Raw genomic sequence first — 27,408 nt, 5'->3', positions numbered from 1 at the left:
AGATGTCGCACTGTGTTCTTAAAGCCAAATCTGCTATTTCTGTCTGCTTCCGTTTGCTCTGAAACCCCTGGGCATTTCAAGAAATAATTTTGAGTCCTAATGCCATATTAGGCATTGACTTCAGGAAGCCCCCAAAAATCAAAAAGCAGTACAGAATCTACACTGGAGCAACGCGAAAGCACGGATGCTACTGTTGGTTGCTTCTGGTTGCTTAATCCACTTCTTGTTTACCCCTTTTAGTCTTTTGGTACTTTTAAATTACGCGCGAATTTCTTCTTATGCCATTTGTCGGCTCTACTTCCGGTTGCGTGGTGTCACATCCTCTTCGTTACATTAATTCAGTTCTTGTTTATTCATTTTACTCTTTAGTACTTTGAAATTGTGCACCAATCCCTTCCTATGTCCTTTTTCGGGTCTACTTCCGGTTGCATGATGTCACATCCTTGACATCACCCTAATTGGCTTCCTTAATTAACTACTTTAGTGTTTGGGTTTTCGAAATTGCGCGCCAATCCCTTCCTATGCCCTTTATCGGCTCTACTTCAGGTTGCGTGACGTCACATCTTTGACGTCCCCCTAATTGATTTATTTAAATAGCTATTTTAGTATTTAGTACATTAAAATGTGGCGCCAAGCCATTCGCTAATGAGACCATGTTTGCCTTCACTGTTAAATGTTTTGCTTCTAATTACTACCTAATTAAATTATTGACCTTCTAGTGTTTTTCGCACACATTACGTCACCCTCTATCGATTGACACCACTCATTAACCTCTACGATTTCTCAATTACAACTGCTGCAAACACGACTTTGCGTGTTTTGCCTCTACATAATTACCTAATTATCTTATTGGACTAAATATTATTTTGGACCCAACATTACGTCGCCCTCTATCGATTTACACCACTCATCAACCCCTACCACTTGTAAATTACAACTGCTGCAAACAACTTTTACATTTTTTTGCCTGTAATAATACCCTAATTAACGTATCGGCCTGTCAGCCCCTATCGATTGACATCACTCAATAACCTCTACTACTTCTCAATTACTCACAACTGATGCGGACACAAGTTTGCGGACAAGGTCTGCGGACACGGTTTGCGGACACGGTCTGAGGACAGAAATCTGTGGCGAAATAATGCCTTCGCGTTAAGGCAGATGATGCGCGAGCCCCGCCGGTGTGGTGCAGTGGTAAGACGCCCGACTACTGTGCCGGAGTACCCGGGTTCGATCCCGACCTCGGGGGCTGCGTTTCGATGGAGTCGAAACGAAGAGGCGTCCATGTGCTGTGCGATGTCAGTGATGTTGTTGGGGCTGTGGGAAGAAGGCAAAGAAAATGCATGAGCCTGCTACTGGCACTGTGGCTGGTTGATTGCTTTATGGGAAGGGAAAGGCGCGATAACTGTCCCACTTGTTTTTCTGTGGACACCTCAACCCAACACCACCTAGACGAACTTAAGGCCTCAGTGCTCTTACAGTGACGCCACAGGGATGGGGCCTCACCGTTTTTCCGAGGAGCATGCATGCTTCTTTTTTACTGCGCGAAGATATGAGGCAGCAGGACAGTTGGCTGCAAAAGATTGTTTTTACTCAAGTTGAGACATCAGTGGAGAGATTTACACATACAAAATATTTATTTACATTTCGATTATTGTAGCACTGTTCTTGACGCAGAATAATATATACATTTAAAAGTCACCAGCAACATTATTGATATAAATAGCGCGAACACGAAAACAAGGGACAAGAAACAAGAAAGCCACAGTACATGCGCTGACTCACAACTAAGCCTAAGCCGTTTACTCCAAGGCCCAGAAAAACAAACATGAAGAAAACGAAACAGTCACGTGACTGTTTCGTTTTCTTCATGTTTGTTTTTCTGGGCCTTGGAGTAAACGGCTTAGGCTTAGTTGTGAGTCAGCGCATGTACTGTGGCTTTCTTGTTTCTTGTCCCTTGTTTTCGTGTTCGCGCTGTTTATATCAATAATGAATAAGTACCAACTCGCCCAACAAAGTATCTTGGTCACCAGCAACAAACAAACAACTTTTCACTTCCTTGAAAGCGTTGCAGCTTTTCTTTCCTTAGCCTTAGCATTTGCATCGGCTACATCATCGTTGAGCTTGCGGCAGAAGTTTTTGAGCAGAATGTTTGTACTGCTCCACAACACATGCTTCAACAGAAGCTCAACTGCGTGCCCATCTTCGCAAGTGTCAAAATCTGATGACTCTTGATCTGCAAGCAGCTGTAATGTGAGTTCGGTGACTAGACGGTGCTGGTTCGGGCTCCTCAAGAACTCCGCTTTCTCGGACACTTGTTCAACAACAACATAGTTGTGGGTAACAGCATTTACAGCAAACAACGCTGGGAAAATGAGGCCACCTCGGTCTATATCTTTCACCAAGTGATAGTATTTTTGAGCTGCAGAGACAGTGATAGTCTTGTCGACTGTCAATGCTGCCCGACATTTCGTGCAGTTTAATTTCTTGAGAGTCGCGTAGACTGCATATCCTGCCACGTATACCAGGACGGGGATAATGTCTTCTATTTTTGACAAGACATCTCTCGTAACTACAACGTTGCAGTTAAGATGCGGTGTTTCTATCAGCTTTCGCAGATCTTCCCATTGCTCATCGAAGGAGCTATTCGTTCCGCAAGCACTTGCGATTGTGGGCAAAGTATTTTGCAGCCGTAATTTAGTTTCGCTCTCGTAAACTTGCCTAATAGAAACATGATATTGGGAGCCAGCAAGTTGCCTGTATTTCCCGAAGCGGTCTTCTAAGCTGTCCGTCTTGAATTTGCCGAGCAGGACGTATGAAAACTGCAGTTCATCGAAGCAATACCTGCTCACTTCCACCAGTGCATGGGTTTTTTGATGCAGAGAAGCATGAGTTTCCTTTGTGAGCACCCCGCTGTCCAGATTCTTCTCTTTCCAAGAATCAAGCCAGTCCAAAATTTTGTAGAGAAAAGCCACCTTTATGTCATCCTCCGAAGGAAAAACTGGCTCTTGAAATCGGTCATTCAGTCGTTTTCCTTTCCATGGGGTTTTAACATTTACAACCTTCCACCATTTCGCTATAACTTCAATGAAACTCGCTGTATCTTCAGGAAAGAGTAAGTTGTGTCTTTCTCCAAGAGCACGAAGCGCTGGTGGCAGGGAGTCATTAAAAATCGGCAAGGCGAACTTTAAATTCTGCCGCTCAAGGCTAGACGGGTACAAGGCTTTTCTAGAGAGCGAGTAACCGTACCTCAAAAGCTGATCACTCTCCAGCTTGTAAGCTTCTCTGATTGTAGCAAACGATGCTGTGCGCATGAGTGGAGGCTGGTTGGAATTTTCATTGAAGTCAGGAAAATAAAAGCATAGTTGGTCGTTTTTTTTTTGGTTGAGCCAATTATTTCGGACGCATTTGAGTATATGCACTGGATCAATTACAAAAAAGAGAGACATTGATGGGTCAGAGGGGTGCGGATATAAAATTGCATTTGTTGATGGCGTTGCAAACTGAGACATTGCCTTTCTGATCACTGAATGATTGTCACTGACTACACATAAAACTCTGTAGCCAATGTTTTCTAGCCCACATATCACATATTTCAGTAAATTGTGCAGAAACTCCCCATCGGCTTTGTGCACTGGGACGATGTGGGCCACTTCCTTGAAAGGGCATGCGATGCTCTGTACCATGAAGACGAAAGCACTGGTAGCGACTTCCGATGAATTCAGTGCTGCACCAGTTATATTGCCCCCTTTGTAATCAAAATATGGTTTAATATGGACTTCATCGACCATCAAGGTAATGAAGCGCTGGCGATCATCGAGTTCCGAGATCCTCTTTGTAACATAATTCAGGAATGTAGGACCATGATGTTCCAGCCTTGGGTTCATACAGAATGACGAACATATCGACCGAATGGTCATAGGGTGGGGCAGGGTGACATATCCATAGCTGCGGATGTACTTATATGCGTGCGGTGATACTGTAAAAAGAATTCAGCAATAAACCATGAATTCAACGGAGTATCGTCTCCGCTCCTTCTTCAAAAAAAGCAGGTTCAGCTGCTCGCTCAGGAATTCTATCACTTTGGCTTTGTCGTCGGCTGGTGTCGTGGAAAACTTGCTCAGCAGCAGACGAATAGTGTGCCCGATGTCTTCGTTTGCATCGGCAGAATTTGAATTTAAACTGTTGTCCCAATTCTCAACGTTTTGGAGGAGTTCTATTATTTCTCTTTTGCTTCTGGCTGCACTCGGAATGCGCAAGTTAGGGCCCAGTCTTGTGAGCGGCTTCTTCACAAAGAACAGTGTGATACTGAGGTCTGATTTTATTACAATTGAATATTTAATCCACGGAGCTTCGTCCTCTACAATGTGCACCAACATGAGACGCTCACTGGCCTCAATTATATGCCAGAGCTGTGACTTATGGCTTCTGACTTCGCTAGCAAGATCCCTTAAAGTTGATTTTGTCCGCTTCCTCGGTATTGCGAAATGTCTGAATTGACTCAGAAATTGCTATTTGCATTGAAGCAGCTTCCAGGCGAGTTCGCTTCGCCTCTGGCTCCTCTCTTACAGTCTTTGTGCTTGATAGGTAACTAGGGCAGCCTGGAAATAATGATGGAATTGCATCTGACCGAAGGCGCAGATGCGACAACTCTGCTGTCGTCACTCGACTGTAGCATCGTCGACATATGACGCCTCTGTACGATGTCGTCGTCTGTGAAGTGATGCTCACAGACCTAAAAAAGAAATATTTGTCTAATATAAGTAACAGCCTGCTACAAATAAGAACACGTGATCAAATATTAAATACACATATAGAAGGTACCCAAAACGTTTTGAAAGTTTGGTGGTGCTACAGTTTCAAGCTACAAAAGAGAACGAGTGGAAAAATTATTCATCTCTTACCCTGGAATGCTCAGAAGGGACGAATTTTTTCCGTGGAATGGCACGTATCCACGATTGCTGCAGCACTTTACCTTGCGGGAACTTAAACACACCAACCTTTGGTCCCGTTTTATAGTTACCTCGGCACTGAGGCACACAACATTTGTTCGGCATTTTTGCGTTAATGTCGAAGCGTCATCACAGCACTCGCGCACAGAAGAAATAGACGGCAGCCAAATAAGCCGTGAGCACACCATCGGACACGAAGGGCGGCTAACCGCTCCTGCCGGAGCCACGTGCAGTGGCTTCCCGGATTCCCCTCTAGGAATTCAAGGAAGGCATGCTTGGAGCAGACCGGTTTCTCGCGCCCTGTCGCGACTTCCACGGCAGAGGAGCAGAGCAACACCTTCTCGACTTTTACAAGGCCTGCTCCAACACCACCTACACGAACTTCTCCCAGCCGTCTACATCACGCTAGTTGTCCTGTTCTCCCAACAGCATTGGCGTTTGGACGCAACATCGCTCCTGTCGCGTGGCGTTCCTTGGCGAGCGTTCCAGTGTGTAATTGCAGGTGGCAGGAACGCTCCTGTCGCGTGGCGTTCCTTGGCGAGCGTTCCAGTGTGTAATTGCAGATGGCAGGAACGATCCTGTCGCGTGGCGTTTTTTGGCGCGCGGTGGTGTTGGTTGAGCCAACACCACCTAGACTACTAGTCTAGGCGGTGTTGGTTGAGCAGAGCCGCGTCGTGACACCAGCATCATCCTTGTGACGTTGCTGTGACGTCAGCTCTCAGCGCCTCAACCATGCTGTAAAGGAAGGAAGAAAGGTGGAAGTGAAAGTGAGAAGAGAGAAAGAGGAGCTGTAGTGGAGGGCTACAGAGTAATTTCGAGCACCTGGGGATTTTTGACGTGCGCTGACATCGCACAGCACACGGACGCTACTTCGTTTCGCCTCCATCGAAATGCAGCCGCCGAAGTCGGGTTCGAACCCGGGAACCTGGGCACAGTAGACGAGCGTCTTACCCCTGCACCACTCCGGCGGAGCTCTGTAGCTGAGCCCCGTGCGGACAGAGAGAATGTAAAGAAAGAAAAAGAGGAGGGAGAGAAAGGCGCACGCCGCAACAGCCATCGTACACCACATAAGTGGTGGTAGGCACAATGACGGCCTACAACAGATAAAAAAAAATTACCGACAATTACTTTACTTCCTAATGCGAAACTTGAGCGCAGCAAATAAGCTTTTTCACCTTTTCGATAGATTGAGGCAAAGCAATCGAGCAACACATGTATGCGCTATCACAGATTTTTTTTTTTTCACACGTATTCCTTTAACAAAGACTCCCTTCTCGGCGGCGGCGATGAGCTTCTGCTTCAGCCTCGCTTACACCTGGTTGCTCTCGACGGTGGCGATGAGCCTTCGCTTCGGCGGTGCGAATGGCAGGGTCTTCTCGACGGCGGCGATGAGCTTCTGCATCAGCCTCGCTTACTGCTCTGGATTCTGGCGGCGACGGCGCTGGGCCTCTGCTCTGGCAGCTCGTTTAGCAGCAGCAGCAGCAGCAGCAGCAGCAGCAGCAGCAGCAGCAGCAGCAGCAGCAGCAGCAGCAGCAGCAGCAGCAGCAGCAGCAGCAGCAGCAGCAGCAGCAGCAGCAGCAGCAGCAGCAGCAGCAGCAGCAGCAGCAGCAGCAGCAGCAGCAGCAGCAGCAGCAGCAGCAGCAGCAGCAGCAGCAGCAGCAGCAGCAGCAGCAGCAGCAGCAGCAGCAGCAGCAGCAGCAGCAGCAGCAGCAGCAGCAGCAGCAGCAGCAGCAGCAGCAGCAGCAGCAGCAGCAGCAGCAGCAGCAGCAGCAGCAGCAGCAGCAGCAGCAGCAGCAGCAGCAGCAGCAGCAGCAGCAGCAGCAGCAGCAGCAGCAGCAGCAGCAGCAGCAGCAGCAGCAGCAGCAGCAGCAGCAGCAGCAGCAGCAGCAGCAGCAGCAGCAGCAGCAGCAGCAGCAGCAGCAGCAGCAGCAGCAGCAGCAGCAGCAGCAGCAGCAGCAGCAGCAGCAGCAGCAGCAGCAGCAGCAGCAGCAGCAGCAGCAGCAGCAGCAGCAGCAGCAGCAGCAGCAGCAGCAGCAGCAGCAGCAGCAGCAGCAGCAGCAGCAGCAGCAGCAGCAGCAGCAGCAGCAGCAGCAGCAGCAGCAGCAGCAGCAGCAGCAGCAGCAGCAGCAGCAGCAGCAGCAGCAGCAGCAGCAGCAGCAGCAGCAGCAGCAGCAGCAGCAGCAGCAGCAGCAGCAGCAGCAGCAGCAGCAGCAGCAGCAGCAGCAGCAGCAGCAGCAGCAGCAGCAGCAGCAGCAGCAGCAGCAGCAGCAGCAGCAGCAGCAGCAGCAGCAGCAGCAGCAGCAGCAGCAGCAGCAGCAGCAGCAGCAGCAGCAGCAGCAGCAGCAGCAGCAGCAGCAGCAGCAGCAGCAGCAGCAGCAGCAGCAGCAGCAGCAGCAGCAGCAGCAGCAGCAGCAGCAGCAGCAGCAGCAGCAGCAGCAGCAGCAGCAGCAGCAGCAGCAGCAGCAGCAGCAGCAGCAGCAGCAGCAGCAGCAGCAGCAGCAGCAGCAGCAGCAGCAGCAGCAGCAGCAGCAGCAGCAGCAGCAGCAGCAGCAGCAGCAGCAGCAGCAGCAGCAGCAGCAGCAGCAGCAGCAGCAGCAGCAGCAGCAGCAGCAGCAGCAGCAGCAGCAGCAGCAGCAGCAGCAGCAGCAGCAGCAGCAGCAGCAGCAGCAGCAGCAGCAGCAGCAGCAGCAGCAGCAGCAGCAGCAGCAGCAGCAGCAGCAGCAGCAGCAGCAGCAGCAGCAGCAGCAGCAGCAGCAGCAGCAGCAGCAGCAGCAGCAGCAGCAGCAGCAGCAGCAGCAGCAGCAGCAGCAGCAGCAGCAGCAGCAGCAGCAGCAGCAGCAGCAGCAGCAGCAGCAGCAGCAGCAGCAGCAGCAGCAGCAGCAGCAGCAGCAGCAGCAGCAGCAGCAGCAGCAGCAGCAGCAGCAGCAGCAGCAGCAGCAGCAGCAGCAGCAGCAGCAGCAGCAGCAGCAGCAGCAGCAGCAGCAGCAGCAGCAGCAGCAGCAGCAGCAGCAGCAGCAGCAGCAGCAGCAGCAGCAGCAGCAGCAGCAGCAGCAGCAGCAGCAGCAGCAGCAGCAGCAGCAGCAGCAGCAGCAGCAGCAGCAGCAGCAGCAGCAGCAGCAGCAGCAGCAGCAGCAGCAGCAGCAGCAGCAGCAGCAGCAGCAGCAGCAGCAGCAGCAGCAGCAGCAGCAGCAGCAGCAGCAGCAGCAGCAGCAGCAGCAGCAGCAGCAGCAGCAGCAGCAGCAGCAGCAGCAGCAGCAGCAGCAGCAGCAGCAGCAGCAGCAGCAGCAGCAGCAGCAGCAGCAGCAGCAGCAGCAGCAGCAGCAGCAGCAGCAGCAGCAGCAGCAGCAGCAGCAGCAGCAGCAGCAGCAGCAGCAGCAGCAGCAGCAGCAGCAGCAGCAGCAGCAGCAGCCGCCGCCGCCGCCGCCGCCGCCGCCGCCGCCGCCGCCGCCGCCGCCGCCGCCGCCGCCGCCGCCGCCGGAGGACTTCCACCGGTCGTCTCGCTCATGGCTCAGAAAGAACTGGCAGATAATTTCGCAGTGGCGAATGGCAGCGGCAATTTCGGCTCGGGCGGTGCACATATACAGATCCGCCGCCACCGATCTGGCTCTCTGATTGCCACCGCACAGGGGTTGCATTGGAGGAGGAGCGAAGAGAGGAATTAAGTTCGAGCCGGCGCTTTGACAACCGGAGACTCGCAGGAAGAGGGGGGAGGGGGCGGCGTGTACACCCAGCGGCAAACGATGGGGGCAGAAGCGCGCGCAGCAAGCGGACAACGCGATAAAGGGAGGAGGGAAGAGATAGCAGCGACTGACTGATGCTGCTGACGCCGATAATGAGTCAACCCCAGCTGCGGAGCTGGTTTCAGGGACAACGCCGCCGATGCCGACGCAAACAATATGATACCCTCGCTTCCGCAGCGCCAAGAACCAGGTCTAGCCGTGGGAAGGTGGTCACGTATTCGTCGACGTGCCGGGGCCTACATGAAATAACCGGCGCGTCGGCAACTGAAGAGCGCCCTATCCGCCACACAGGAACAGAGGGGGGGGACCCTCCCCTCCTCTTTCTGCATGGCGGCGACGGTGTTCTATGCAGTCACGTTATCTTGACTCTCTAGCGGCGTCAGCGGCATCCAGCGGTATCAGTCGGTCGCTGCTAGCGCTGGGGGGATGAAAGGGGGGCGGAGCTGGTTACGAGGCCGACGACGACGCCGACGCGAAACCCAGGAACGGACGCCAAAGAGCTGCGCTCTAAAATTCGGTGTCTGGCCAGCCCCCGCCGCAAGCGGCGTTGACCTACCGTCCTAGTCCCGTTAAGGCCAGGAACAGCCACGATGTCAGCGCTGTTGTTGTGGCTGTAGGAAGAAGGAAAAGAAAATGCATGGGCCTGCTAGTGGCTGTGTAGCTGAGCCACCTCCGCTGTCTTGTGCGGACAGAGGAGAAATTAGAGAAGAAAGGAAAAGGAAGAGGGACAGAAAGACGCGCCCAGTAGGACCAGGAGCTGCCACCCCTCAACCTCTCGTCCTGTCAGGGCACGTTAAAGATCCCCTGGTGGTCGAAATTACTCTAGCTCTCCAACACGGCTCCTCTTTCTCTTTCCATTTGCACTTCCACCTTCCTCCCTTCTCTTACGGTACGGTTCAGGTGTCCACAGCAATAACTGTGACAGGTACTGCGCCTTTCCCTTCCTCTCAACCAATTATTATTATTATGCGTGACCTGAGGTGGCACCGCAAAGGTGCTTTGCACTCATATTAAGCGGGGCTTCCCGGTACTCCAGACGAAGGACGGGACTTCTTGCGAGGATGTTCCTTCGGGCGACCTTCTCGTGCCATGTCCGACCATGAGGGCGACGAAACACATAGCTTATTCCCGTCTTGCTGAAGCTCCATGTCGATGACATATTCGCTGAGTGGAGAAAGCGTTGAGGAGGACCCGACTCCAAGGTTGAAAGAGCCACCGGAATCGCCCATACACCTTTCTCGATCAAAACCACGGATGCTTCCTTGCATTGTCAGATGGAGGGGAGGGTGTACAGGGTGCAGCCCTTCTGTGAGGGTGTAGACCTCAATCAACAACCATCATCAAACTACGGTAACCCCGGACAGGGCCCCTCACACCACAGCGGTGGAGAGGTTTTTGTTTCGGGGAGCGGGCGTTATCCAAGCCAAGAGGCTCATGCAATCTGGATTCGCTCCGCCGGGCGGGTTCGCAAGTGCCAATGCGCTGCCCCCGCAACGCCCAGGCGGAGCGAAGACTGACGCGAGCAAGACCCCTAATAGCAGACTTAATTTTATTCAATTTTCCTCTTTGAATATCATCATTGGGTGTCCCCATTCTTCATAAAATTTCTTTCCGCCAAGGTGCCATACTTCTCGCTGAAGGTAGAATCAAAACTCCTTTCTGAGCTTATTCTTCACTTCGAGAAGACCTTGGGTATGAAGGCCCTAAGGTCTGAAGTTTCTTGGGGCTCAAGGCCCCAAGTCCTTTCTCAATGCCGGTAGCTCCTTCGCGCGTCCCGTTTGCTCCTCTAAGGCTCCATGAATCGAGACGCCAGCAGTTGCGCGCGTCGCCGGGAGCTTCATGACACGAATAGCCGGCGTTCCGAGGGCACCGCGGGTTTTCGGTGGTGCCAAAGCCTTAGACGCCGACTGCAGCTTCTTTCACCGGAACTCCATGCTTGACCTGGACGTCGCGAACTTCAGACATGCACAGCGTTTCCGGCGACGATGTGGAAGGAGCTACTCAATAGCAGAAGGCTCACCCGACGATCTGGGTGCCACTGCGGCGTCAGCCGTTGTCGCGCATGTAACCACAATCTCGGTTGGACCAATCGTATGCTTGTGAAACGCCACGTCACCACTGCTAGCCATTTATTCCTCCGGTGTACAAGGAGCAGAACTCTGCAATGTTTGTGATGTGGCACCCTCCACACAATCTACTTGTACCTCCTTCTGGCCTTTAGCCGACTCAGCGGGCGGGACTGGTGATGTGGTAGACATCTCCATCCGCACATAGCGCTTCCCAGTCAGAACACGCTTACGAGAGCCCATCTGTGCCCCAGTGACGGACATGTTGGCTGAGGATCTGGACGAGAGTTTCATTTGAAACGCAGGACGGCAGGAACAGACACTGGAAATGTTTGCATACGCCCGCTGCCGATGACGAGGCAGCCGGTGTCGACGATTGAGTCATGGAAGGCATACTGTTCAATTATACCGAAGAAGTTTTCGATGGACTGCATGGCGTTGGAGTTGCCACGGCGACAAAGTCAAGGGCCGGCCCTAACGTAAAGCACACAGAGACGCCCGCTCAATACCACTATACCGAAAGAGCGTATTGCTGCGGCAATCCTTAGCCAAATTAACAGGTACCACAGTAACTGCCTATCAGGCCAGACAGCGCCAATAGATCTGGCATATGAAGCTGGAAAACACGCAGAACCGTAAAACGGAGGTCTGCGATTCATCTCAGTGTCTTCGCAGAAATAGACTTCTCTATGTCACGCTTAGCGCATTCGCATTTCTTTCCTTGTTGCAATCCGGACTGTTATTCCGTAATTGTTACGAGTTACATCATTACAAGGGGCGGAATATGCTCCACTGTAGCACATTGACAGAAAAGCCTGGTAGGGTAATCGAAGCGAAGCGACATGCTGTACTCGATAATTGTTGGAACTGCAGGAAGAAGGTAACTCCGACGGGCACTTAGGGCCACTTAAGTGCGATGAGGCAAAAGAGTTTATCTTTTGCGCCATCTTTACTGAACGTTGGCTGCCTGCTTACTAACTCTTTAGTACCTGTTAACTGATTTGACAGTTTCACATTAGAGGCATATAACGTTTATTCGTGTAATATATAATTCGCCCACAGGAAGGGAAAGGCACAGTATCTGTCACACGTGTTTTTGTGCACACCTGACCCGGACGCGTATTGGGGTTTGCTCGGTACGGTGGCTTGGCAAGGGACAAAACGACAGAAGAGACGAAGAAAGCGGGCTGTTCCGACTAGCATCTACCGCCCCCAGGAGCCAAGCAGCCTAGCGATTAGCGGCGAATGCTTTTTCAATGGGCTTCATGTTGGACGCGGCACTAGCTTGAGAAAGCTTATAATACTACTACTACTATTACTACTACTATTATTATTATTATTATTAGTAGTAGTAGTAGTAGTAGTAGTAGTATAGAGGAAGACTCGTTTCACTAAGTTGGCACCTAATTGTCTGTAGGTAACCGCCGAATTAACTGGCTAACTATTATCTTCACAGTTTTAATTATTAATAATAATAATAATTGGTTCAAAGGAAGGGAAAGGCGCAGTATCTGTCACACTTGTGTCTGTGGACACCAAGGGATGAAGGTGTCCACACACACAAGGGAGGGAAAAAAGAAAGAGGAGCCGCAGCGGAGGGCTGTGGAGTAGTTCAGGTGTCCACAGACACAAGTGTGACAGATACTGCTTCTTTCCCTTCCTGTGAACCAATTATTATTATTATTATTATTAATAATTAAAACTGTGAAGATAATGTTTAGCCAGTTAATTCGGCCGTTACCTACAGACAATTCAGTGCCAACTTCATGAAACGAGTCTTCCTCTATACTACTACTACTACTAATAATAATAATATTAATAAAAATATTTAGCAGAGAAATATTACTGTGCATTATTATTATTATTATTTAGTAGTAGTAGTAGTAGTAGTAGTAATAGTAGTAATACTATTATAGGCTCTCTCAAGCCAGTGCCGCGTCCAACGTGACGCCCATTGAAAACGCATGCGTCGCTAATCGCTAGGCTTCTCGGCTTCTGGGGGCGGTATATGCTAGTCGGAACAGCCCGCTTTCTTCGTCTCTTCTGTCGTTTTGTCCCTTGCGGAGCCACCGTACAGAGCAAACCCAAATACGCGACCCGGACCGCATGGGAATTTGATTTATTTATAGGAAGGGAAAGGAGCAGTAACTGTCTCACTTATTTTCTGTGGACACCTCAACCGCGCGCTAAGAGAAAGAAGGAAGGTGGGATTGAAAGTAGAAAAAGAAAGAGGAGCCGTAGTGGAGGGCTACGGAGTAATTTCGACCACCTGGGGATCTTTAACGTGCGCTGACATCGCACAACACACGGACGCCTCTTCGTTTTGCCCTAGGCTCTATAGTTTCGCCTCCATCGTTGTTGTTTGTTGTTGTTGAACGCAGCCGCCGAGGTCGGGTTGGAACACGTGTACTCCGGCACAGTGGGCCGCATGGGAAGGGAGGCAAATTGGAGTGAAAATGGATAGAAATATTTGTCGTGTTAAAGGGCTACGGAGTAATTTCGACCACCAGGTGGTCTTTAACGTGCTGCATTTTCTCTTCCTTCTTTCTACAGGCACACCAACAGCAACAATGCCTAAGCAACGCAGCGGGGAAGGTTTCTGACTTTTTTATTTGAAAGTGAATAAGAGAATGTAACAAGGAAAATATGGGCGTGCTTTAATGAGAGCTCGGATGCCAAACAAAGATATTTTTTCAGATGAGTGATAGGGGGGGGGGGGGGGGGGGGCTGAGAATTTAAGTGCAGAATCAAGAATAACGCTCAGAACGCTAGTGTTATCGGAAGCTGGAATAGTGTAACAACAGAGGGTTAACGTAGGAGTGCAACGAATGATTTTCTGGCTACTTCCGCAGAGGAAAAACTTTGTTTTAGTGGGGTTAATAACCAGGTGGTTATTAAGACATCATTTTGTTATGTTACTCAAAACGGTATTCAAATCAACTGTAAGATCATTAATGAACCTGTTAGATAATGACAGGCTAGTATCGTCCGCGTGTAAAACACAGTGAGTTGGACTAATAGAAGTAGGAAGGTCGTTAATATATAATATGAACAGTTAAGGTCCTAAAGTAGATCCCTGAGGAACACCTTGGTTAATAGTTTTATCTAGAGAGGTAGTTCTATTAATAATGATTATTTGTTTACGATCTTGTAAGTAGCTTTTCAGAAGGAGAGATACAGGGCCTACTTTCCATAACATTCTAGTTTCTGTTGCAAAATCAAATGGCTAATCGTATCAAAACCTTTTGTGAAATCTAAAAACACAAGATCCTTCATCTAAAAACACAAGATCTAAAAACACTAACACTGAAGCACATTAGTGAGCCAAAGGGCCCCTCAATTTTTTATTTTAGCCCTACCTGGTGGCTTCCCATATTCACATATTACGTGATCTTGTGATCCCCTTTCTTTAAATGAACATGTCTGAACACGCTTCCGGCCATATTTGGTTGACCAGAAGTGGGTTTGCATAAGTATTTGTCTGAAGCTTTCTCCATGCTATTGCTTTTTCTTTGCCTGAGATGGGGTCTGGTGGTGGCAGGACACTCTTACTTGTCTATAGTGCGTTGTTATGTTGCCATAATTAGTCCGGTACGTTTTTATTTCTTGCTCCGGTGGCACTCCTCCTGTCCGGTGTGTGAGATCTAGAGCTTGTTGTGTGCCGCCTCGTTTCCGGGCACGCCCTTAAGTGTTAGTATGCAAACATGGGTGACGTTTCTTTTTACTGGCCTTTGATCAAGGAGTCTACCAGCGGTCTCCCCTATGACTACTGCGGTGCAGCTCCTGCATTCACTTTTGCTGTCACTCTGTATATTGTCTCGGTCTGAGTAAGAGCGAGTGTTATTGCAGCCTCTTCCGCTGTCGTTGTGGTACGGCAAAGGCATATCATTTTCTATCACTTTTGGACAGCCTCACCATTATATATGTCTGTCTTTGTGACATTTTATCTCTGCCTGGTGACTTCGCACATTCGCATATTATGTGATCTAGGCACCCCTTTCCTTAAATGAACATAGGTCTGAATGCATTGCCGGCCACACTAGTTGACTGGTCGCACACGTACCAGTCTTGTCTTGTGTTAATGAATTGTCTCGAATTAAAGTTCAGCGCGCGTTCATGATGATGGAAAACCAACTAGCCGCCATTACAGCATTGCTTGGTTGACTAGAACTAGGTTCGGGCATGTATTTGTCGGTATCGTTCTCCATGCTATTGCTTCTGCTTTGCCTAACGTGGGGTCTGGGGGGGGGGGGGGGGGGGGGTAGGACCCTCCTGCCTAGTCTATAGTGCGTTGTTATTTTCCTATAGTTCGTCCCGTCCTCTTGTATGTCTTCCTCCGGTGGCATTCCCCCTGTCCAGTGTGTGAGACCTCTGGCTAGTTTGTGTGCCACCTTGTTACCGGACACGCTGCATAGGCTGGCTTGCAAACAAGGATGACGACTCTTCCATTTTGACAAATCTCGCTCAGGTGAATGTAGGCACCCGTACATACAATTACATCGCAAACTTCCTACACAACCGCACCGCAGAACTCCACATTGGCGGACTCATCAGTGACAAGATTACCCTGGGCACCAGAGGAACCCCCCAAGGTGCAGTCCTTTCCCCTTTCCTCTTTAATGTCACCATGAGGGGCCTTCCCCCACTTTTAAATGCCATACCTTATGTAAACCACTCCCTATACGCCGACGATGTCACCCTCTGCACCAACTCTGGTTCAGACGGGGACATCCAGAGTTCCCTCCAGAGAGCCATTCACACCGTCCACACCTATGCACAGGCGAACGGCCTCAAATGCTCCCCGACAAAATCGGAGCTGCTTGTCATCCGCGACAGGAGAGTGCGCCAACCCGCTCCCGCAGCGCTTGAACTCCTCACGCTCCACATCGACACACACACTATACCTTCCGTCCAGACAATTCATGTCCTGGGCATGCTAATACAGAACAATACACAGAACTAGGAAGCAATACAACGCCTCTGCACCACAGCTCACCAAATAATCGGCCTTATACGCCGCATCTCCACACGTCATAGAGGCATGATGGAGAATGACCTCTGCTGGCTAATACAGGCATTCCTCGTTATCAGAATAATATACTTTTATCCCTGCTATCACCTTCACCGAAAAGATGAGGAAGCAGTTAACAACATCATCCGCTCGGTGTACAAAGCTGCCCTAGGGTTGCCACAATACGCTAGCACACGATATCTCCTCCAACTGCGCATTTACAACACTCTTTCCGAAATTATAGATGCACACAAGGCAGCCCAAATTCATCGCCTTTTCAGGACAAATCATGGCCGTCTCATCCTTGACCGGCTAAACTTCAACCCAATCGGCGATCCCCATCCTACAGCCCCCCTCCCGACATGTGTACGCAGCCGCCTCGTTGTCAAACTGCTACAAAAAAAAAAAAAACATGCTCCCTGGCCGACACGACGCGCGCCGTCAACACAAAGCCAGGGCACTCGATGAAACCTACCATACCGACGAACACGCAACATATGTGGACACGGCAAGGAAGATGCAACAGCCTATGTGGCCTGTGCTACCACACTGCAATCTATCCTTATCTCCGTCGCTACGGTTCGCGCCTTCTCCCCCATCGCAGCGAAAGAAAACGCGATAGCGCTGGAAATCGCTGACCCGCGTACGCGTACTGCCCTCAGTGACTCAAAAAGAGCAATTCTAAATTTTTCGACAGGCTACATCTGCCTTCCTGCGGCACGCATCCTGCGCGGCTGCACTCCCGACCACAAAATTTACCTAGTCTGGGTACCCGCCCACGCGGGCAACTCTGGAAACGATGGGGCCGACCACCTTTCCCGAGGATTAAGAATCGGGGCGGTCAATCTCACGCACCAGACGCACTCGCTGAAGCCCCCCAGACTTTCGTTGAAATTCCCAATTTTCACAATTAGACGCGACGCCTTTTCCAGCCTCCAGATCCCAACCTCGATCGAGCACAAGCCACCGTGCTCCGCAGATTACAGACACAATTCCTAGTCACTCCAAGCTATCACTAATTACTAACGGGGAATAATGACTCCGTATGTCCAAATTGCAACAACGGAGAACCCGCCACTCAGGCGCACATTCTCTGGGGATGCGAAAATCACCCGCCCCCCAGGGCCCTCCTGCCAGCTCCCTCAGCGGAAAGTTGGCACCTACTCCTTACCAAGCCGGACAAGAACACACAACTTGCACTTATTTCGTGGGCCCAGGATATAGCTCCCACCTGGGGGACACACAGAACCCACCTGCCCTAATTCTCGACATCTCGGGCAAATAAAGTTGTTTCTTTATCTCCCTCTTTCTTTCTATTGGCTTTTGATCGAAGATTCTACCCGCGATCGTCGCGATGACTCCTGTAATGCAGATCCTGATTGCGCTTTTGCTGTCACCGTATATGTATATTACCTCGATCTGGGCAAGAGCCAGTGCTGTTGCAGCCTTTTCCGCAGTCTGTATCGATCTTGTTTTGAATCGAAAGCTTCACTGACAGCAATGCAGCCATTTCGCCGTGGCACCAACTTCCACTGCGGTTGCACCGCTCTTAACGCAGCTGCCTAGCAACTATCACCTAGGCATCTATAGCGCGTATACTACCAGAGCCGTTGCCTAGCTCCCGCCGCAGCTGGCGAATGCGGCGCTCGCAGCTCCATATGTTATGACGTCACACCGCTGAGCGTTCCTAAAGTAGAAGAAATCAGAATGAGGGATTCTTTATCCAGGAAAATGGATACAATGACGGCGTCATACAAAAGCTAGACGACTACGCATCGCAGGTTCTAGGCATCTTTAGGAGAATCTCCCTACGGGCAGAGGCCTTAGAAGCCTATTGAAGCTAGTACAGGCTTAAATCTTTAGCCGAGTGTGCTACGCTACGCCCTTCCTAAATCTTAGAGCGGATGAAAAGAGGAAATTACTCTCTCAACCGAAGATCTATCAAGAGAGCCCTAGGACTACTGATGTGCACATCTATGGAGAAACTCCTCTCCATGGGGTGCATAATAACTGGGATAGATAGACTAAACTTTAATATCCAACGGATAAGGTGATCTACCCATCCCCCAACACGCAGGGTAGGGGGCGGGTGCCGCCGCCTCAGATGCAGGCTGGGAGGTCCTGGTTCCCAGCAGCCTCTTCAGCCAGTTGGACGAGCAGGAACTGGAGCTCAGGGTCGGAGCTGCGCCGCAGGCTCTCCCAGCTGTCTCTGCTGCCTATATTGGTCGCCCCCTGGGAGAATACTGGCATTCCCATATTATCTGGTCGAGAGTCTCTATCGCCCCCACAAAGATTACACTTATCCCACCTTGCCTCAGGGAACATGTGATTCGCCGTAACTGGGTTCGGATATGTGTAGGTTCGCAGTCGCCTCCACGTGACTGCTTGTCTGCAGTTTAATTTCGGGTCTGGCGGACCATTCTACGATCCAATCTATAGTGCTGCGTGACCTCCCCATATTTTAGCAAGCGCTCTCCGCTTCCTCGGTCATCAAGAGGCCCTTTAGCGACTCGGCGGTAGAGGTCTAGAGCCACCTTGTGGGCCGCCTCGTTGCCGGGGACGGCTTCGTGCGCAGTAGTCTAAATTATTTGAATTTTTCTATCCAACTTTTTCTGGTCTAGGATTCTGGCTGCTAAGTGCGAGCTCCTGCCCTTGCTAAAATTTTGTATGGCAGTTTTGCTGTCACTGATGACATACTTCGCTTCCGTTCCGACGCAAGCTAACGCGATCGCAGTTTCTCTCGCCTATTTCTATGCTCCGCCTGCGCAAAGGGGCAGCTGTCACGAGATTGCCCCGGCCGCTGACGATCGTTGCCACCGTGAAATTGCCACCGCCTCCCGCCGCGTCTACATAGGCCACCTCATGTTAGGAAATTTCTCCGAATATGAATTCTAATGCTTCGGCTCGTTTTTTCCTCCTCTCTTTGTTATATTCCGGTTGCATGTTTTTTGCAGGGGGGAATCGTCAGATTTTGTCTGATTTCCTTATCTACCTCCACCTTGTTCGTGGGACCCCTCTCCGGATTTATTCCAACTTTCGTCAGAATGGCTCTTCTTGTCTTCGTGGTGCTAAGTCTCTCAATTTGGGAGGTTCGCACCACTTCCTCTAGTTCTGCCAATCTGTTGTGTACCCCTAGAGCCATCAGTCTCTCTGTGGATGTGCACGTGGTCAGTCCCAGCGCTCTTTTGCGCATTTTCTCATTAGAGACTTAATATTTTTTCCACGGCTTTCAAATCTAGATACGGCATTGCGTAGCTCACTCGGCTGAGGATGTACACCTGTATCCGTTTCCTCAAACTTTTTTCTTTTAACCCTCGGCCTCTGCTGGCCACCCGCCTAATTAGGCTCAGGGTCTGCATCGCGTGATTCTCCAGCCTCTTGATGGTCTCGCCATTTCTCTGTGTGACTGGAGAATCAAGCCCAAGATTCTGATTTGCTCGACTATTAATACCTCGTTACCCACCACTTTAATTTTGATCTCCGACGGTGCCTCGCACCTTAAGTGCTTCTGATTGTATATAAAAAATTCTGATTTCTGCGACGAGCACTTTAGGCCTCTTTGTGCCGCGTAATCGACTGTGATGTCGGTGGCGGCTTGGAGCAGGTTTTTGACGGCCGAATCACTTTCCCGGTTGACCCAAAGGGTGATATTGTCCGTATATATACTAAATTTTATTCCTTCGAGCTTTGCCAATTGCTCGGGGAGTTCACTCATGGCTACGTTGAAGAGTATGGGCGACAGCACCGACCCCTGCGGCATATCCTCACGCCCTCGCTTTATTATGGGGGATTCCAGCGTTTGGAACTTCATGCAGGCCGTTCTACACCGTCAGAAAGTCCCTGATGTACCGATATGTCCTGGTACCTACATTAATCTTGTGCAGCCCTTCCACGACCGCCTCATGTTTTACGTGTCGAAGGCCTTCGTGAGGTCCAGCCCCTAAATTGCTTTTACATCTTTAGACTTTGAGTATATTATACCATGTTAGATTTGGAGCATGACGTCCTGTGTACACAAGCGAGGTCGGAACCCGAACATCTCATGTGGCCACAGGTCACCCTGCTCCATGAAGCTCATCAGTCTGGTCTGGAAGACGTACTCCATCCATTTCCCCACCCATGAATTTAAGGAAATTGGTCGTAAATTTGCCAGTTGAGGAGGCTTTCCTGGTTTCGGTAGTAAAATAATGCTTGCAGTCTTCCACTCTTGTGGGAGCTCGTCTTTTCCCCAACATTCCTGCATATATTCCGTTAGATTCCTAATGGAGTCATCGTCTAGGTTTCTGAGCATTTTGTTCGTTACTCCGTCAGGGCCTGCAGCCGACTTTGTTTTAAGTCTTACAATCTCCGCCCTCACGTCCGCTTCTGTGGTGGGGGCGTCCAGCGCCTCGTTAGGCGCTCCGCCATAGTCAGGAAGTGGGGTTCGTGAAGTTTCCCCCACATACGTCTCAATTAATTTGCTCATGAAATCACTATCGTTCCTTTCGAACGCGTGCCTCGCTTTTGCCAATCTTATACCAGACTGCGTCTTCAAGTTGTCTGGGTCCAGCAAGTGCAGGAGGAAGCCACACGGCTTGGAGAGCTCCATGCTTCCCTCCATTTCGTCACCCTTCTTGACCCAATTTTGTTCGCATAATTTGAAAGCATAATCTTCGATTTCCTCGTTATGTCTCGCAATCCTCCTTCTGAGGTTGCGGTTCCATTTTTGACTTTTGAGACGACGCTCCATGGTCTGCTTAGCTTCCCACATATGCAGAAGACGGCTGTGCAATCTCCGGGGCGTTATTCCCTTCGATCAATTTTGTTGCCTCTCTAACGTCAGATTTCAGCGCCGTCGTCCATTCCTCGATGCTTCTGATCGGTTCTAGTTACTGAGCTCTCCTGATATCTATAAATTCATTCTACTCAAAGACGACCGGCGCGCGAGCCTGGCGTGTTTCAAGGCCTTCTTTAAGTGTGGAGACAATTATGTAGTGGTCGCTGCCACAATTTTGATCCGAATTGTGCCATTCTAGACATTTTTACGTTTTTCGAGAATGTCAGGTTTGGAGATGTATCCTTACTGACGCTATTGCCCGCTCTCGTTGGATTCTCGGGATCCGTGGGCAGATTGAGCCCTAGGTCATGCGTGTCCTTCTTTTTCCACATTCCGAAAAGTACCTATCAAACCATAGAAAGTGACAAAAACCTGAGAAGTAGTCCTTTAGCATTAATGCACAGTTCTCATCTCAAATGTAAGACATTCCTACCATACATTAGACGAAACTACAGTGACGGAAACAGTTATGCAAGTGTTTATAGATATTTGATAATTCGAATATTTTAGCTAGCGCCATGGAGGCTGATTTAACAAGGCGGTTTAGTAGTCTGGAGGAAAGGACTAAGCCCAGGCGAGTAAGGCAACCTTCTGCTAGAGCAAGATTTGGCAGTAGATTACGTCCTAGAGCGACATGCCAGCTCCCAACCTGGCGGTCGTGCTAAACAAACGCGTGATGAATATTATACCCGCTTCTAATAGGCACCTCTCTGACATTTTTAAGCAGCTTTTACTATGAAATATTGCATCTGGCTTATTCAGAGCTACTTCAGCTTCACGATGTATATCGCATGGAAGCTTGTCTATATACGCAGGGGTACATGCCGAATGCGACTGAAGCCCGAAAATTCACTGTGCCGCAACAATATCTGCTTAATGAGGCATATCCGAAAAATCAGTGATGCGAAGTTTCGTTTGATGGCTATAAAACCGCGAAACCCAAGCGCGTGGACGTACCAGCAGGTGCCGTCACGCAAAGCAAGTTGTCGCGAAACGCACATCGCAGTCCGAAGGCTCCACTTCATCGGCAGCAGACTTTCGCGCGTCACACTACAAGCAAATCGATGGCGTAGCCATATCGATGAGCGGCGGGCGACAAAAGCAGCACTATGGCTTGACACAGGCTCGCAAAACTAAGAGCAGCGCGCAACACAAGAAATCAAGGAAGGACCTCCAACTTTCGGAACTACAGTTTCGGATGAAGATTGTAACCATAGGAAGCGTCGGCGTCACGCAGCCGCCAGCGGTCTCCAAGCCACTCACTTAAGCTGACCGTCGCCTAATTTAGCAACTTTTGTTTTCCAAAAAAGTGTGGCCTGCTTTCAAATTCTAACGCTGCACTTATCCGTTTTGTTGCAAAGTACTTAAGCTATAACAAATGCTAAATTTGGTGAAATTGTTGCAGCATGGGTTTACCTGTAACGGAAAGCTAGTAAGAGGCAAATATTGTTTTTGCCGGAGTCTTTGAGTGATTCGTGCTACAAACGGTGCTAGCTTAGTGCCGTATCGCAAGACCTTGTGACCTCAAAACTTTTGTCTTGTGTCGCACCATTTTTAATTCCTACCTTATACGTAAGGCGTTTCTGTCACAAAAACTGTAAATGCAATCTATAGATCACGTGTGAAAGATACTACGCCTTTCCCTTCCTGTAAACCAATTATTATTATTATTACACTGTGCGGCTCATTGAGTGTGCATCTCTCGTTTCCTTCCTTTGTCTTCCGTGCAGGTCATCTACGCAGGCAATGCTGCCTCTGTTCACGTAAGCGCACTGGATGCACTGTCCAAGAATGAAACTCTGTCCGGCCGCTGCCTCGTGGCCTGCGATGACACGCCCGTGGACTTCGATGCTTCATTCGGGCCCCTGGTCGAAGGACATGACATCCAGATATTTCCACTACCGGTGCCTTATTGGCTGATGCTGGTGCTCGCGGCGTGTACCCAATGTATTGTCGGGGTGCTTGGTCGACCGTTTCCGAGCGTGCGACGAGCTCAGGTGCTGACACCATCGACCATTCGCTACGTGTATGGCGGCGCGTTGTTCGACGACTCTGAGACCAGGAAAGAGCTCGCATGGCAGCCAAAATATTCCCCTCAAGAGGCTGTTCGCCTGTCTCGCAAGTTCTACGATACACTTTAACAGTTGGATGACTGCGGCAGCCACAAATGCGAGGGAGTGTTTTTGTGAGCACAACCGACAAACATCGCTGCATGTCGTGTAAATTTCGTCTCAACTGCTCATACTGTGCGTACGAAGGGCGTCAGAAGAAATATAAAAAAAATGAGAAATGAATGAATGAATGAACAGCGGAAAATGAATGAGTTGATGAGAAGGCAATTTCGCTTGACGTATATATATATATATATATATATATATATATATATATATATATATATATATATATATATATATATATTTGTACGCAAGCTTGCCATAAGACATATTATAGAAACTCATGTAAATGGTTTTTCGTGAGAAGCCGAGCAGGCTCCCGCTCTTAGCGTTGTCGGTGAGCCATCTAGAAAAGTCCTCTTCCCTTGTTGTGGTTAGTCCCACTTCGCGCAGACTCTGTGTTTGTGATGCCCTTGTCCCTGCACGAGTCCATAGCAGGTGGCGAACATCCACTTCTGCAGCTGGTGTGGAACACTTCGGGCATGTCGTTGGTCCGATGTCTGCTTGCGATTCCCATCGGCATTTTACCGACGGGGTAAGGGCCGCACCAGCTCTTATCCTTCTAAGGGAAACCTCCTCCAATCTCGTTAAGTTACGATGGAGTGGGAATGTACACGGGGGAATGAGGGCACGTGTACTTTTCCTTAAAGAGGATGCTAAGATGGGAACAGCGGAGCGGGCATCGAAAGGGAGCCTGGTGGGGGCCGCATTAGTGTTTTGAACTTCGTGTGTAAGGTGGTCAACTTTTCTCTGCTCAGCGTTCTCAGCATCGTCTTGTGTCCAATGTATCTGGATGCTTATCTTTGTTTTTTTATTGAGTGCGTGGATTTCCTGGGTAACACATAGCGTCTTCGTCACTTTCTTCAGTTGTTTTATGGCGGCTAAGGAGTCTGTATAGATGTGGGCTTCTGCTTTGGAATCTATTTTATTTATGGCCTCCATAGCATTGCGGATTGCACTGAGTTCCATCACAAGCGGGTCCGGGCATTCTGAAACATATTCTTTATGTAGCTTTAGTTCGCTGTGTGTTGGGCAAGTAGCTGCTGTTCTACCTCCATTTTCTATAATTGATGCGTCCGCATACGCAATGCAGGTGCCTGGAAGTGCATCAACCAGAGGTCGAGATGCCAGCTTTTCTTTGCGACGAAGCCGAGTGGTCTTGTTTGTCATAATATTCGTGAATTCCCACGGAGGGGGATCAGCCATTGGTGGTGTTTTAACTGCCACTTCCTTGTACAAGGATGCTATGGGCGTAATGTACTTTCGCTTCATATCCCTTGTTGCCTCTCGTTGTTCAATTAATTCTGTCCATGTATTTATCTGTGCAAACTCTTGGAGAATAAGGATAGGGGTAAGGTTTGGTAAGGCCGTGATAGTGCGCATTGCGTTTCTATTTATTGTTTCCAATTTCGCCCACTGCCGCCTCGTGAGTCTTTGGAATTGGGCCTGGTATAGTATCCTCGGCTCTAACACCGATTGTACAAGACGTCTTGCCATGTCTGCTAGAACTCCTCCTCCCCTAGACGAAATGCGTTTTATAAAATTTAAGGAAGTCGCAGCTACTTTTTTCACCTTATGAAGCCAATATGTTCCTTTGCCGGATTTGTGAATTTCTAGGCCAAGAGCTCTCAACTCGTCCACCTCTTCCAATGCCTGATTTCCAATCTTTAGGGTGACTCTTTGCGTTGCCAATTGTTTTCTTCCATTCTTGTTGGCGACATGAATGCAACTGGACTTTTGAGGTGATAATTCCAGACCTGCATCTTGGACGTACTCATCTATGGTATTTAAAGCCTCTTGCAGATACCGATTCTGTCTCTCCATTTTGTTTATGAACAGACCAAATCGTGACATCATCAGCGTATATCATGAACCGCACTTCTGGTATTTTAGCTAATATCTACGCCAATGGGATCAGTGCAATATTAAATAGTAAAGGTGCTAACACTGACCCTTGTGGCACGCCTCTGTTCGAGGTGTAATTGCCAATTTGTTTTCCGTTTATCCGAATAGAAATCGTCCTGTCCTTAAGCAGATTATGTACTGCTTTTATGACCTGCAAGGGAATGCCCATACATTCCACGTTGCTAAGAATCTTGGCATGTAACACGTTGTCGTATGCCTTCGCCCCGTCGGTAGCCACTACATTACGCACTAGGTGGCTATAAGGTGACACGTGTATGACCTCTTCAGAGAGCATAGCCAGTCCATTTTCTGGGCAAGATTTGTTCGGAGCCCAATTTGTCGAGCATGGTATTTTTTATTACTTTCCAACCACCATGACAGGCGGGTGGCTATCATCTTTTCATAGATCTTGCAAATTGTGGGTGTTAGCGAGATAGGCCGCAAATATTCTAGGCTTGTGGGAGGTTTCCTAGCCTTTGGTATTGTTACCACCACCAAGTGTTTCCAGCCGAGTGGAATGTCTCCTCCTTGCCATACCTCATTTACCACATCCAACAAGCTGTCAACTGCGGCTCCTTCTAAATTCTTGAAGACTTCGTAAGGAACATCGTCATGTCCAGGCGCAGTTTTACCATTCGCTTTTTCTATAGCAGCCAATAACTCCAATTTCGGAAATGGTAATGTTATTCCTGTTTTATCAACCGCATCCACTGTCGGTGAAGGTGCCGGATAATGTGCGCGGTTCGGGAAGAAAAGGGCAGCAGCCTGATCTGCAAACTCCTCTGGTGTAAGCTGTAATGCAAGTCTAATATTTTCTGCATAATCTTTAACTTGCCGCCTCTTTTTCCATGCCATGGAAAGTCCTCCAGAGGGCCTTGTTAGTCGTTCCTGAGCCCAAACGACTGCACCACTCATCCCATCTCCTATGAGCCAGCTGTTTTTCATATCGGCGTGCCTGTGTCGTCACTCTGTTTACCTCAATTTTTCTTTGTACGTCTTCAGGATGGCGACCAGCCTGTATCTCGGCCCGTTTTCGGTGTGCTCAAAGTTTTAGTAGGTGCAGGTCGGAAGTTGGCTGATCTGCGTTCATTGTAGTTGTAATGGTGTGATCATTGACTACCGTTTGAAGGGTGGTAACGAGAGTATTCGGGCTAACTGAATGCGTTCGAGTATCCTGCCGTACACCATCCTAATGTGTAACAGGAGCTTTCTTTCGAATTGACTTCATATGTCCCAAATTAAGACCGATACTAATGGGGACATGGTCACTACCCCACGCATCTAATTTTCCTGCCATTGTGGTGCACTAGGGCCCTTCCACCACGTCAAGTCTGGCGATCGTGTTTGTGTTGCATGTAGTGTTGCGACTCCTGGATGATTTAACAGTGCAAATTCCATTTCTGTGAAGGCAGTATGAACTTCATCACCCCTTTTAGAAACATAATCATGTCCCCATACGGTGTGCGGAGCGTTAAAATCTCCACCGATTAGTATCGCAATTCCAGGGTATGAATGGCGAATATGCTTAACCCATCCAAGATTAAGTACTGTGTTGTTTGGCCGAGCGTACACGGATACTAATATAAGGGGCGTTTTGTTCGGACGCGTGAGTACAGCAACTACTTCCTGCTGAGTGTTGCACCACTTGCTTAAGTCAAGTGGTGTTTGGGGAATGTTGGCCCTAATATAGTCGGCAGCTTTTCTTGGTGTTTCGGCCTCTGCTCTTGCTCGTTTATCAGGGATAGGACACTGGTACCCTATATATCCTGTTATTGAATATAACCTATTGTGCTCCTGTATCAAGAACACCCATGAATGCAGCTTGCCGTACAATAATTTTGTCTTCATTTCCCCAACTTTATTAGAGAGCCCTCTGCAGTTCCATTGTGTAATCTGTTGCCACTTGTTTCGGCTACTTCTATCCATGATGTAAGCTGCTCTGAATGAAGTGTGTCAGTTGCGTAAGTTTGTCCAGTCCCGCCTTCCAAATAGGTGTGTTATCGGCAGGTTTACAATTCGGCGCATCCACTAACATTGACGTATCTAGACTTCAAAATAAGCGCTAACAATTGTTCCGGCCACGGGCCGCTAAACTTCTATCACCTGCGTCGAGGGCTGCAATAGCAGGACTTCATTCGCACCAGGTAAACCTTCAGGAGGACGTACAAGGACGGAACGATGAAAACCCGTCATGCAGAACTAAGCTGGCGTACGTTGAGTTCTTCTTCTTGCCCATAGCGCCTATATATCTTCTGATCCAATCTATACCTTCAACCAACGATGCCGAAAGATACCAGAGTATATGTTCATGCTGGGAAAGCTGAGAATTGGGGTTTTCTTCATAAATACGAGCTTCCTGCATTCCGCTTGCGCTCGTGAAAGCAATACTTAAAACAAAGAAAATTAGATAGGTGGCTGATTAAGCATTCGCAAAGTATCGGAAGGCTGTAGCTATCACTATAACAGAACACAACCAAAGTGCGCAAGATTGAACTATTTTTGGCGCTATGTATTTTTGTATACGGAACTGTCAAAACTAAAATAAAAAATGCATAACAAATATATGTTACTGATGACGAACTGAAGTATCTCGATCGTTTCTCATTTTGTCTTGTCGGCAACTATCTACTTCATCTCACTTGAAGCGATTAGCAGATAAAGATGACGCCAGATGTAGGCACATTGCAGATACAAATAAGGACGACGAGAAGGCAAAAACGAGCTTTTGATCTTTCCCAATTCAA

The 27,408-nt window shown here is 49.3% G+C and overlaps 1 protein-coding gene and 1 pseudogene across 2 annotated transcripts in view; one reads left to right on the top strand and one right to left on the bottom strand.

Moving 5' to 3' along the window:
- Positions 1–22,926, top strand: part of LOC146195358 (NADPH-dependent 3-keto-steroid reductase Hsd3b4-like) — a 54,342-nt gene extending 31,416 nt beyond the window's left edge. For both annotated transcript variants that reach the window (XM_084596216.1, XM_084596218.1), the window contains exon 6: positions 22,316–22,926. In XM_084596216.1, the coding sequence (XP_084452342.1) occupies positions 22,316–22,726 (411 nt within the window). In that variant the 3' untranslated portion in view covers positions 22,727–22,926. The remainder of the gene's footprint in view (positions 1–22,315) is intronic.
- On the bottom strand, positions 2,052–5,057 carry LOC146195359 (uncharacterized; annotated as a pseudogene).
- Positions 22,927–27,408: the final 4,482 nt, after the last annotated feature.

This window comes from Amblyomma maculatum, chromosome 3 (assembly GCF_055883805.1).
Source record: "Amblyomma maculatum isolate TAMU_Amacu chromosome 3, ASM5588380v1, whole genome shotgun sequence".
NCBI lineage: Eukaryota > Metazoa > Arthropoda > Arachnida > Ixodida > Ixodidae > Amblyomma > Amblyomma maculatum.
Note: the sequence above shows the minus strand (reverse complement) of the source record. Positions and strands in the feature narration are given on the sequence as shown.